The sequence below is a fragment of the Hetaerina americana genome, unplaced genomic scaffold (assembly GCF_022747635.1).
Source record: "Hetaerina americana unplaced genomic scaffold, ioHetAmer1.1.p SCAF_25, whole genome shotgun sequence".
Classification (NCBI taxonomy): Eukaryota; Metazoa; Arthropoda; class Insecta; order Odonata; family Calopterygidae; genus Hetaerina; species Hetaerina americana.
Genome location: NW_027286819.1, coordinates 4506928 through 4520678, shown reverse-complemented (window position 1 = coordinate 4520678; position 13751 = coordinate 4506928). Strand labels below are relative to the sequence as shown.

The 13751-nt window shown below is 41.7% G+C and overlaps 1 protein-coding gene across 1 annotated transcript; it reads right to left on the bottom strand.

The window, feature by feature from the left end:
• Positions 1–11183: 11183 nt before the first annotated feature.
• LOC139689573 (protein G12-like) lies at positions 11184–11591 on the bottom strand. The gene has a single exon (XM_071586736.1). It carries the CDS (start codon positions 11589–11591, stop codon positions 11184–11186), a length of 408 nt encoding a protein of 135 aa, XP_071442837.1.
• Between the last annotated feature and the right edge of the window lie 2160 nt (positions 11592–13751).

Here is a 13751-nt window from a genome sequence, read left to right as displayed (position 1 = left end):
AAAAATGGGAGCAGATGCTTCCACATATTGGTACAGCATGGCGCTTGGGGCAGCGTACGCAATCTTACCTTGAGGCAAACGTCTTGAATTTAGAACATTAAAAAGCTATTTCCGCTATATATAAGTTTTATCAGATATTTGACGGAGGCGGAGAGATAAATTTATCGTCATGGCTGCGTTTGCTTTACTGTCTATCGCGAGATACGTGGAGTTTACTTTTTTCTATGGTTTTACAAAGCAAAACAGCCCGAATGTAGTGCTTTAAATCCGTTCTTCCCATTTAGTTATAAATACCCTGGTAAGTTACCTCCCAAAAGAATTATACTCCATCGGGGCTTAATCAAATGTTCTGAAGCGAATTAAATCCATTATTAAACTATAAAAAAACCTTTATGGTTTTTTATACCCATTTAAACACAGTAATCAACTCGAAGGTCGGTTTAGTAGGTATTGGTAGAGTTCACCCAGTACTAAGCCCTGTACGGCGTGTGAAATTCACACATCAGTGTATGGGGCAAATTCCTTTCCCTGTGCCGGTTATGGTTTCCCAGGAAGATCTGGTACCCGAAAAATCACATAGCTTGGGTGGACCTGCAGGTGCCCAGAGTGCCTCGCCCGGGAATCGAACCCGGAATCCTCCGGTCAGCAGTCCAACGCTCTACCTACTGGACTTCCGCGATCCACTATTAAACCATATGCTTCCTTAAATTATTACGAATTTCAACCACCTCTTTCCTACCACAAACATCTCTTCTCCAAATACTTACCCTCTTTCTTACCTTCTTCCACACCTTCTTCAACCTTGCTCAGTTTCCCGTATACGCATTAACTGCTTTCATCGTATTTTATTGCGAACTCCCTCCGATTTCCAGGACCATCTTAGGTAGTACATTTTTAATTATCTTAATCGAAATCTTACTTATAATTTATACCACTTATGCCACATCCAAATCTCAAAAGGCACCGATTCCAAATGAATCTACTGATGCTGCCGGGGAAATTCGCAAGATTAGGAGTTTCAACTTGAACGTGTTCTTGAGATTGCGTCAATGGTTACGAACTAGAGGAGTCGACATTTTCTTATATTTATAGACATTTTATTTTGATTAAGCGTTTGATCGGATATGGGAACGTGCTTAACCGGCCTTAGTACTCTCATTGACTTTATTAATGATTCCGTGACAAGAGTTTCTAAGATCTTTGCGTTGACCGTCGGTGGAGCGGAGGTTTTTGAGTTATGAGTGAGGAAGTTAAAAAGGACAGTGGACGGAAATCACAATGAACGAAGAAATTCTAGGCGTAGCGGGGGATTTAGAGCGTATGGTTTTGGAGAAATACGATGAAGGCAACGGAATTAGACGAGTGGAATGCTGTAAAAAAGTAGCTTCTTCAAAGGTAATCTACTTGTCAATGTACGTCGGTTTTGGACGGCTGTGATATGGGTTTATATAAATTATTACGCACTTATGCTACAACTACGATTAGTGCGTAATTATTGAATTATGGGACGATATTTTTTGGATAAAATAGGACGATATTAAAAGAAAAACATTATGTGAATTTAAAAAATGGTTTATTCTGATGAAGGGTGTCGGTGTGTTTAGTGTTTCGTAATGCGAGATTTGAATTTAGAGCAATACTTATTCCATGGGTCCCGGCGCGGGAAAAATTTTAACGGTACAAAAGAACGTTTTATATATGTTAAACATGAACATTTAGAAAGAGTTTTTGCTCATAAAGACACAGTGGAAAGACACTTTCAGGACCTTTAGGCGATACAGCTAAGTGCCCTCCATAATATTCGCTCGATCGAAAAATAAATGTTCACGTGGCATGTCTCAACTGATGGTATGCATAGACGAGTAGAGAGAAGCAATAAGGGTTTTTCGACAAAGTGCACAATGTCATCCGCGTAGAAAGGCTTCGCATTCTCTAAAAGGCATCGGCGTGGACTGTTTCGTCCCACGAAAAGGAGGCACCCTTTTCCAGTATCACACTTCCTCTTCGCAATAAGCACGCACGATCCAGATTCATATTGTGGAAAATTAGGAACATAATACAATTCGACGGAGGAACACGCCCATTCTGGCTGTTGACGCTAGCGTTTGCTCTGAATTCCCTACGCCTAAAAAAATGGGTTTTTTCGCCGCGGACTTCTCAAACAGTATGGAAGTACATATATACACGTGCGTCGTAATTGTTTGCCTAATTGTCAGTCATATCACATGTTGGTACCCTAAAGTAGCGTCCTCGGGGTTTTTCCTCGGTGTCATAGCCTTGCTGAATGTTGGCAACAATGCCTTTTTATGTAATCATATCATTTGTAATGATATCAGCCATATATTTAGGAGGCATTGCGTTAGAAATGGTACCTGCATTGAAAGGGGACCCAGTTGCACTGTAATAGAAGTCGCGTAGTTGAGGGGTAGCTGGGACGACACCTCGACCGGCGCAGACCCGGGTTCAGCTAAGCAACCTGCTCGACGACGCCCAAAAGAGCAAGACTATCTTCTTCCCTTACTCGTGTCCCTCCAAAATGCAGATTAATATTTGCATTGAACCTGTTCACACAATTGTTCCGTTTTCAAAAAACAATTTGTGTCTGCTGGATTCTCGGAATTTCACCTTGGTACTAGTGTTATCTGAAATGCTTTCCTGTCAAGGAGTGCATTGTAAATCGATTTTTAGCATAACATTGAACTTAAATTATCGGAAAATATTATTGTCTTCTAAAGTCAATCCGAGTTGGCCACCAAAAAGCAGAGACTATAGACCAGTTTTCCATTTGAATCCGATGATTCAATATTTTTCGGCCCTTTTCCGGTTAGTTATCAATCCATCATTGGCTAGTTTTAAGCATTCCTTAAGAAGTATTATGCATCGCATACACAATTCCCTTCCTGAATTCAGCTGTCCTACCTTCATCCTGAGAGCATTCCCTCCCTTTCTCTTCCACCCGCTCACTCGACTCTCTCCCTTCAACAAATAAATGCCTTGAAGATATGTATCTTCTCCATCCAGTATTTCGTCATAGCCCAACTTCGCCTGGCAACTTTATCTCTTCGCCCACCGCTTCCAAAACTCCCTCTTTCTTCTCAGTTCCACTCATTTTCTCCATTCGTCTCCACACATCCAGTTCAAAAGCCTCCGTCCAGTCTACAGGGTTCGTCCGGAAAATAAGTGTACTGAGCTCAGGAAAAAAAATTTATTACACTTTTACATATCTTAAGCTAATATTCCTCAAAATAGGACCCTTGTGAGTCGATACACTTGTTCCAGCGGCGTTCCCATTCCTGGAACGCTCCCGCGAAGGCATCATCGGGAACCTCTCGAAGACTCGTCGTCGACCTCTTCTCTGCCCTCCACGAACATCTTGTGCCACCGAAAGATCATGTTTCTGGACATGGCTGACTCCCCGTAAGCCTGGTTAATCATACCGACAGTTTCGGTAGACGATTTCCCAAGCTTTACCGCAAATTTGATGGAATAACGCTGCTCCAAAAACTTCGGCATCGCGTTCCGTGACGTGGGTCGAGCGTGGAGGTTCGCGTTAATAGAGCTCCTCACTACACCACAGCTCAGAGCCGACTGCCTTTTTCAGCGTCGCTTGCCAACATACCCCCCTCCAATCGCAGCCCGTCAGAGCGGTGCTGGGCGCGCCTGGAGCGGCGGGAAAAAATCAGTACACTTATTTTCCGGACGAACCCTGTACGCTCATCCTTTTGCCTCAGATCAAATCACCTTAGATCCATTCAGCGCGACGCAGCATTTTAAAGTTTTTAACAATATTTCCTTCACTGCATTTATTACCTAATGTACCTGAAATCTCTATTTGGATTCTTCATTGCAATACAACTTTCTTTGCCTAATGTACAGATTTTGAATATGTCGTCGGTTCCTCCAGCCAATGCAATATTTAGGCCAACTTTGTTGAACGCTTTCTCAAATCAACAAGGAGCGCAAAAACATCGCGATTATATCTTAATTTCCTTCTATTAATGTTATCATTACTGCAATGATGTCACGTTGTCTCCCCCCCCCGTTTCAAAAGTCAAACTGATCTTCCCCTAAGTAGTGCTTGTGTTATTACATCCGAGTCATGTTACTCATTACTATCGTTAATGCCAATGCAATGATGCTCATATTCATCTTTTAGCACAGAACTTGGCCAAATTTCTTCCTTATAAGTACTATGAACAAGCCCAAAAAACTCATCTTTGATTTACCAAGCGACTTTCAAGCATTTCTCTCTATAATCCTGAAACGTAAAGGGTTCTGTATTCTCGGGTTTCACCGCGGTGTTGTTTAATACTGACAACAGTTTCGCCGAATTTGCATTCGGCGTCTTCAGGTCGAAGATGAGGGACTCGGATTTTGGCCACCCTTCTATGGGTGGTCCCGTCTAGTGGCTGCTCGCTGATTGGTCCGTTTCACCTGCTACTTCCAAGTGACATAGTTTAGGTGTTACATTCGATTACATTCCGATCGCTCATTAAAGTACCATTTTTTTGTACAAATCAGGAGTTTTGCGCTCCACTTTTTGCGATTTTTTTGTGCATCCGATCAAAATGGAAATAACTCATTGTTTTCAGCTTCGAATGCTTCCGCAATGACCGGGCTGAGGACAGATTCAATACTCACTGTTAATGAAACCATTAGACCAGCGCTTACGATCTTAAGTATGAAGTTCGGGTTCACTTACTTTCAAATTGGAAATAATTCTTTTGATAAACTAATCAGATACCACATTGTCTAATTTTGATTCATACCTCGCTTTAACAGCATTTTTTCTGTTGCTTCATTAGTAAAAGTTAATATTGACTTAACCGCACCCTTCATGTATGCTCAGTAATGCTGCATTCCCATTATAATCTTTATTTTACGTTTATATTTGTCTACGAGGGCACACTTAATGAGTCTGTAAAATTTATAAAATCTTTAGATTACATTCTAATATTCATTTGCCCTTACAATTCAGAGATTTAGCATGACAACGATCTTTTTTCGCAGAAATGTATTCGGAATAGTTGGGAGGGGGATGAAGGTAGCTATTTCTTCTTCACTGAGGGGAGAGGAGTTATTTTTAGAATTGAAACACCCTTCGCTCGGCATGCAACAGATTGATTCACATCAATGTCATATACTTTGATAAATCAGCCCAGTACTCAAAAGAATCTATTTGAAAGAGAATAATCTACTTCTAGAATATATATGACCCTAAAATAGTCTAATTATCAGCATACCAATGCTGAGTATTGGCGCTATAAATCAATAAAATGGTACCCGAATCAACAGTATTGACAGGCTCTACTGCCTGTGAAACTAGTCTCGACTCTGCAACCCAAGTGATTCCCCACTTTTCCCACTTTCGTGTCAAAGACTGTAGTTATCCATTGATATACCTTGCGAAGCCTATCATTAAGAACCACTGGGGTAGGGAAACCTGGGAGGGGGTAGGACAAATTGACCAATGAGTGTTCTTACGACAATCAAATATAATAAACATGTACTATTCCTGGTTATTTATAACAAGGGGTGATTAAGAAAAAGCGTTTATTTCAGCATAAAACATGTCACCGAAATGAAATACGCAATGCGTAAGCGTTGCGTATTTCAGCATCCGTGGAGTACTGCTCATTTTTCACCGGGCACTCCCGCATTTGGATGCTGCGCCTGTATTTATGCATGCACTTCGAGGTTTTAATTTTCCTTCCCCATGATCTGAGAAAAATGCTCATAAACCTATCTTAAATTACAATTCAGGACTAATGCAATGCTTTCTAATCTTCCGTCGAGTCAAGTTTAATTTATATTAAGAGAATTTAATTGCAAATGCGTTTTAAAAACAGTGATCGTGTAAAAAAATACGCCGTTTTAAAATGATATTCGAGGGTATTTACATGAGAAACTCGGAAATGCATACATTTTAAAGGACAATGGCGTGTACCTGTGGGCATAAACCTTTCCAGGAGAGAAGGGCTGTGACAAACATGGAAGGGATATATACAGGGTTCGTCCGGAAAATAAGTGTACTGAGCTAAGGAAAAACAATTTATTACACTTTTACATATCTTAAGCTAATATTCCTCAAAATAGGACCCTTGTGAGTCGATACACTTGTTCCAGCGGCGTTCCCATTCCTGGAACGCTCCCGCGAAGGCATCATCGGGAACCTCTCGAAGACACGTCGTCACGGCCTCTTTGACGGCGTCCAAAGTCCCGTATCGCGTTCCTTTCAAACTCCTCTTTATCTTCGGGAACAGAAAGAAGTCTCTAAACGCTCTCTAAAAAATGTGGATCATTTTTGCAGTGATCCGCAAGTTGTGTCGCGATTACCAAACGATAGAGTCTTTGATCATCACTGAGCACTTTCGGCACCAACTTTTCACAAATTTTTCGCATCTGTAATTGCTCCCTAATAATCTCGTGCACTATTGTTTTTGGCACATTACACTGCTCTGCTATCATCCGAACACTAAGACGACGATCAGAGTTCAGTACATCGCGAACTTTTCGCACATTTTCGTCGGTGAGTGTCGTTGATGGGCGTCCAGGCCGTGGTTCGTCGTCGACCTCTTCTCTGCCCTCCACGAACATCTCGTGCCACCGAAAGATCATGTTTCTGGACATGGCTGACTCCCCGTAAGCCTGGTTAATCATACCGACGGTTTCGGTAGACGATTTCCCAAGCTTTACCGCAAAGTTGATGGAATAACGCTGCTCCAAAAACTTCGGCATCGCGTTCCGTGACGTGGGGGTCGAGCGTGGAGGTTCGCGTTAACAGAGCTCCTCACTACACCACAGCTCAGAGCCGACTGCCTTTTTCAGCGTCGCTTGGCAACATACCCCCTTCAATCGCAGCCCGTCAGAGCGGTGCTGGGCGCGCCTGGAGCGGCGCGCCCAGCCCAGGAGTCAGTACACTTATTTTCCGGACGAACCCTGTATACCGTAGATGGGAGTTTTATTGGAAGATGCATAATCTTTGACGAAAGATTGTATGTATTGATTGCATGTATCTCATATCCATTTCTTAGTATACTCTGCATACATTGGAATTATCTTACGTTATAAATATAATATTCCACGAATATTCAACATAGACGTCAATTTCTGCTCCCCCGTTGAACATATCGTAACATTGTTTAGGCCGACCGCCAGAAAACAGTTCTCTTGCCATACATAGGCAAGTATTAAACGGCTCGCCAGGGATGAAACATGGATTAATTTATCTCTGTATTGACTTTATCATCCTGCCAATATGAATATATAATAATAGGGTGATTAGAAATTTAAAAAAGCAAAAATCTAAGCAAAATATACGTCACAAGAAATATGCATATATATATATATATATATATATATATATATATATATATATATATACTACCTTGATCAAAAATTTCCCGGAATTTATTCAGAAAATTAAAAATACAAGTTTATTCATCTAAATCTATATTGTCCCCTTCAAAGTAATCCCCATCGACTGCAACACACTTATGCCAGCGCTTGATCCAATCCTCGAAACATTTTTTATATTCGGTTTTCGGTATGTCCATCAGTGCTTCCTGCGATTTTTCCATTACTTCCTCTCGGCTGCTAAAACGCGTTCCCCGTAATGGTTTTTTAACTCGATTGAACAGAAAGAAGTCACAGGGAGCCAAATCAGGTGAATTCGGTGGCTGTTGGATGGTATTTGTTGCATTTTTCGTCAAAAAATTACGAATAATGATAGCACTGTGCGACGGTGCGTTATCATGGTGCAAAATCCACGAGTTTTCTGCCCACATTTCTGGTCTCTTTCGGCGAATTGCTTCACGCAAACGTCTCATAACGCCCAAATAATACTCTTTGTTTACTGTCTGGCCTTCTGGCAAAAATTCATGATGCACTACACCGTTGTAATCCATGAAAACCGTCAGCATTGCCTTCTTTTTTGACTGAAAACGACGTGGTTTTTTTGGTCTCGGCTCATTTGGTGAACGCCATTCACTTGCCTGATGTCTGGATTGCGTGTCGTACTCATAAACCCACGTCTCGTCTCCAGTAATGATCCTTTTGATGAATGTGGGATCGGATTCAGCCTCGCAAATCATGTCTTTTGCGACGTCAACACGGTCTCTTTTTTGCATGAAATTGAGGTCTTTTGGCACCAACTTTGCTGCTACACGACGGAAACCCAAATCATTAACCACAATGTCTTGGGCGGATCCATAGGCAATGTTCAAGTCCTCCGCTATTTCTCTGATGGTTAATTTGCGGTTATTGACCAACATTTCTTTTACTTTATCAATTTTTTCACCGACTTTCGATGTCGATGGTCTGCCACTGCGTTCATCATCTTCGATTGACTCACGACCACTTCTGAACCGCTCGTGCCACTGGTAAACGACCGTTTTTTTTAGAGAATCGTTGCCGAAACACTTTTCCAACATTTCCAACGTCCGTGCGCCACTAAATCCGTTTTTTACGCAAAATTTAATACAAGTTCGTTGTTGCAAATTTAAATCCATTTCTGCAATTGTAAAAAATCGCCAACACACACAGAGATAGATGTACTCTTTGCTACGTAACTTTTGCAAATGTCAAGTTATGACACTAAGATTTAAAGGGAATATCAACAACAGAGGTACCAATTTAACAAAAAAAACAGAACTCAAATCGGAACGATGGGAGCGCCACACGGTGGTTATTCCGGGAACTTTTTGATCAAGGTAGTATGCATATATATATATATATATATATATATATATATATATATATATATATATATATATATATATGCACGAGGGCTACTCGATAAAGATTTGTGTAAACGTTTTTGATGGCCAAATTTATTGCGCTCATATTTCATTTTTTTTTATTTTTCCTGATGTGTAATGAATATGGCAGAGGATTCAGTGATATAACTTATTTTACTTGCATTGCGACAGCTACAACCGTTGTAATTTGAAAAGCATTCAGTTCGCCTACCAGAAGTGATTTTGCATTGAAACTTTTCATCCGCCGGAAAAAAGTCGTTGTCCTCTCCTATCTAATCCTTTTGGGGGTTATGTGTTTTAGACATAATATAGCATAAAAGTTAAATTTTTGTGAATTAAAAAAATAGATCACAGTCTATTGACTAACCCTCGTATCGGCCTGCTTGATTGCCAGGCGGCTTCGTCAAGGGGACTGGGAGCAGTGTTTCATTCCCGAGTGACGATTGAAAAATCCCTCACGACGGATTTGTTTGCTAGGCTATGCATTATTATTAATTCACAGTATTTACCTCTGATTCTTGAAGAGGGCAGTTTGCTTCCCTCAATCCTAAACTCTGCTTCAATGTCTCGAGTTAAACTCCCAACGCACACCAAATTTAAACAAGAGTACATTAAAAAATCACCATTCAAGGTAGCGATAAGTTAAAATATCAAACCGTGAGCAAATTTACGAGTCAATTTACGGGTTATAACCTCTGAGTCATGTTTTGCCAAAGCATTCACCATACTTTGATTGGTGGGCAGGTTCAATAGAGGACAGAACCACGAGTAAATTTTAACGATCGGGAAATAAATGATAAGCCAAGCAGAAGAGTTCTGCCACCTTGGGAGTGTAATTACTTTAGGAAACAGATTCCACTCTGCAGTGAAACGAAGAAGGATAGCCTCTGCCAAGAAGGCTTAAGTGAATAAATAGACTCTTTTAGGTAACGAACACATTAAAATTGAAATACATAAAATTCTTTTCAAAAACGCTGATTCGGAGTGCATTATTGAATGTATGTGAAACTTGCACACTAAGGAAAGAAGGAAAGGACTCGAATGGAAGCGATGGGAATGTGGATTTGGAGAAGGACGGGACAAGAAGAGCAGCATAGATGTAATGAGATAAAATAGAGAGGAAAGGAATCTAATAAAAGACATGTAAAATAAATTTGTTGGATATGTTCTGAGACGTAACTTCTTCCTGGAAAATATCATGGAGGGGTGAATAATAGGGAGGAAAAAATTGAAAGACCAAGAAAGAAATGAATAGATGATATAAAAAGTGCTATAGGAGAGCAACAACATACAATAGACTGAAACGAACGGCAATGGAGAGAGAGAGAGACAAAAGGCTGCCACGACAAGGCTCTTCTTTTAGAGGATGATGATGATAAGTATCATTGCCCTTTATTTAAGTTCATTTTACTTCCTTAAAAGTTGTCTAAATAGTTAATCAATTGCCAACACAAATATTCACAAAATTAACATTTTCTTGTAAAAACAATTAATCCGTGTGTGTTCCGTAATTATGCCATTCCGACAATCAATGGGATCTTTCAATCAGAATCGATCATTTTGTAGCGCTGAGATTTCCTCCAGCATCTCCAGCAGCCAACTGAGTCAGGGGTTTTTAATCCTCTGACGAGATTGGCGCGGTAACTGGCACCGCCGGACCCCAACAGTCGTGTCTCCTCGGTTTTGTTCCGCGCAAGTGGGCACTCAAGGTTCCCGAAACCTAGGTGCCACCGGATTACCTCTGCTAACTTTCCTCAAGGAATTAAAAGGTTTCCTCTGGCCCAGATTGGCACTGATACTACATTCATGATAAGTCCTCTGCAAGGGATCGGTCCCCAAGCGTGTTACATGGAACTGTCACCGTAGTCACCCTGAGGAATTTCATTAGAAATAATCGACTAGGAAAACGAATGTCAGAGAGAGAGAGAGCAAATTAAAAATACGTCCGTTTACAGAGGAGACTTGGATGTCACTATCTACTCATTTCTTTGTAGAGTGAAGTAGAAATGAACCAATATCAGGCGACTTTGGGAAGCAAGATTAGAAGCGTTTTTCAAGGAAAGCCATGTGAATTGATGCAAATAATGATATGCTGATTTTAGCCGTGTTTTCTATTTTAGTTGCACCTGGAAGCAAGTATTTCGAGTACTGTGACACGGTCAATACGCCATGATCCACTGAGAGAATATTTGATGCTAGTGTTTTTGTTCTGATGTGTGAGTGAGATAGGTGGTTGGTAAGATATTAATCTTCTTTCAAGGAGGGGTATTAGGGTGCATTGGGAGGTTTGATTTCATCTTTTAGCTCGCCGAGAGAGTAACGAATGCCTTTTAGCGTCGCATTTTTTTATTCGACGGCTTTATTCCTTACAAATATGAGTCGTCCCTCGGGAATATCACATTTGAGAGGAGACATAATCTCGATTCACCAGCCGAAGTAGTTGTGGAGGAAGTCGGCGACCTCGTCGGTGGGTATGTCCAGCCTCTGGAGTCCACTGACCATCTCGGGGAAGGCGGGGTCAGTGACGACGGCGTTCACGACCACTTTGAAGGAGTCGCTTCGGAGGTGGGCGAGGAGGTCCTGGAACTCGGGGTCTGGCTCGCAGGTGGTGGTAAACCAGTCGGCGATCTGGTCCACGGGCAGAGCGGCGATGATTTCGTTGATCATGTTGGTCAGGCCCGACCTGAGCTCGGGCTTCCTGAACCTCGGCATCCTTGAGGGGTGGATCTCTGGGATGCCCAAGATATCTAGGACGGTGTTGATGGAGCTGTATGCGTCGATGTTCTTGGTGCCCAGCCAGTCGAGGAACTGCGGACGAATTGCAACAAACATTATTTATCGGATACCCTGGGAGCGATGAAATAATGTCCTCCATACAATGTCACCGATCAGCCACTCGGGAGGACACGGGTCAACTGGGAGCAACTGCATCTACTGCATTCAATGGAATTCGTTTGCGTCGACAGAGAGTGCATTTCAGAATTGACCGCATGCGAATTTGCGACGGAATAAAGTAATCATTTGGAGGCGTCAATGAATCCATCAGTCACTGCGCATTGATTCATAGGTACCAAAGATATTCCCTTTCGAAAATATCCTCCGGACAAAGCCCATAAAACGAGTGAAACGCAGGTACCATCTTCATAGAAATAATCTACGATAATATACTCTCGTAATAAGTGTAGAGGCAATAACCCTTTGTGTCTACCAAGTAAGCAGGTGTCGCTCAAATTATTTAAATGATTGTGCCCGTAACCTGTGGTTAGTCATAATGCGAATTCAGCATCTGCCTCGTCAGGCACATTTTACTTAGAGCTAATGCATTTTGTTAATATATATTTGAGAAAGAAATCGAGCGTATATGAGCGTTGAATTCAAATGACAATATTTGAATATCTACCAATTAAACCTTGCAACATGGAATACCTACTATGGTGAATATTGTGGAATGTGGGAAATAAGCTAATTAGTTAGTGATGCTTGTGAATTATAGCGAGAGGGGGCGGTGTTTATGAATAATATTAGGCCGATATGAAATATGCTCTTAATGGCTACTTAAAAATATTGAATATTTTAGAGGGCACTTTCCTAGGCTCAAGGGGAAATGCATTCCTCTACCATTTTGCCACCCTTATACCTTTGCCTTTTCGATGCCGTCCAATTATTCCAGTTTTTTGCATCATCTTCCCTCCTCATCCAGAATGCCTTCCTTGCTCATAGGATTCAACGTTCGTGTGGGAAACTCTCACCATCACTCAGCCAATCAAGGAAACACATCGTCTTGGCGTTCTAAGCATCTCTCCGGTGCCACCCTTTTCCAGTCTGTAGCCGTTCATTCCCCCTGAGAGGGGCGTCGTCCCCATTCCTCTCCCCCCCCATGCCCACAATGCTCCTCCACATCCTTCCCCCCCCCCCCCCCCCAACATACCCCCCTTCGTCCACTCTTTCCACTTCCTCCCATATTTTCTCTCACTCACTCTCGCGGCCTTTCGCATCACTTCGCGATTGCTTTGTTTCCATCCGCTCTGTCGCGCTCTCTCCCCACTCCACACTCACGCCTAAAAAAGCGCTCAGTCAGTCCACTCTCAGGTTTCAAGTGCATCCACTCTGTCCCACCGTGTGAATTTTCGGCGGGATTTTGACCCTTTCAGCGCTCAGGTATACTCTTCCATTAATTTGAATTCCCCCAATGCATCAATGGAAATATGCTCCCGAATTAATATTTGTAAAAGATACGTACACTTTTTTACTCTTGCTCGGTAATGCCATAATTTTGCGCCAAATTATCGATCTACATCTACATAATATCCTGCAAGCCGCCTCAAGGGCGTGTTGCGGGGGGTGTCGGGTCACAAGCTGTAAGATGGAATAAAACCACATGCAAAACCAACATATTTATGCAAACCTACACCCACAGTGGCGTATTCATGTAAAAACCTTTTTAACTTACACGCACGCAATTACATATACTATGAACTAACATATACCTAGTAAAAATCTTTTTGGCGGATCGCGAGGTATTTGTGAAGATGTAGAAAGCGCATGGCATAAAGTGCAGGACTTGCAATTGCAATATGACAGGTTTCTTCTTCGTACTCTTCTCCAGTGAACTACCCGTATTAAGCTGTCTGACATCACATTCCATGGTACCGTGGGGAGGACCTATGTATGTGTGCCTTGTGTTTTAAACATTATAGCTTTATAATAAGCATTTGTTTTGTCCTTTGCGCCGATTCCATGCCAGAGTTTAACCTTCAAGACTTCAAACCAGACGCATTGAGTTTTTCTGTGGAAGATCTTAGTCCAAGGCATCGATGCAATAATCATTTTGTTGTTTACCTATCTTTTAAAAGTAAGCTTTGCATGTTCCGTTTCCAGATAACGGCCGGGAATTGCTGCCCGTAACTTTCCCTGGATTGTGTATCAGGAAAGGCCTAATAGGTGTGTCTTCTTTCTCAGATATTTTCCATTGTTCGTTCCACTCCCTTTCTA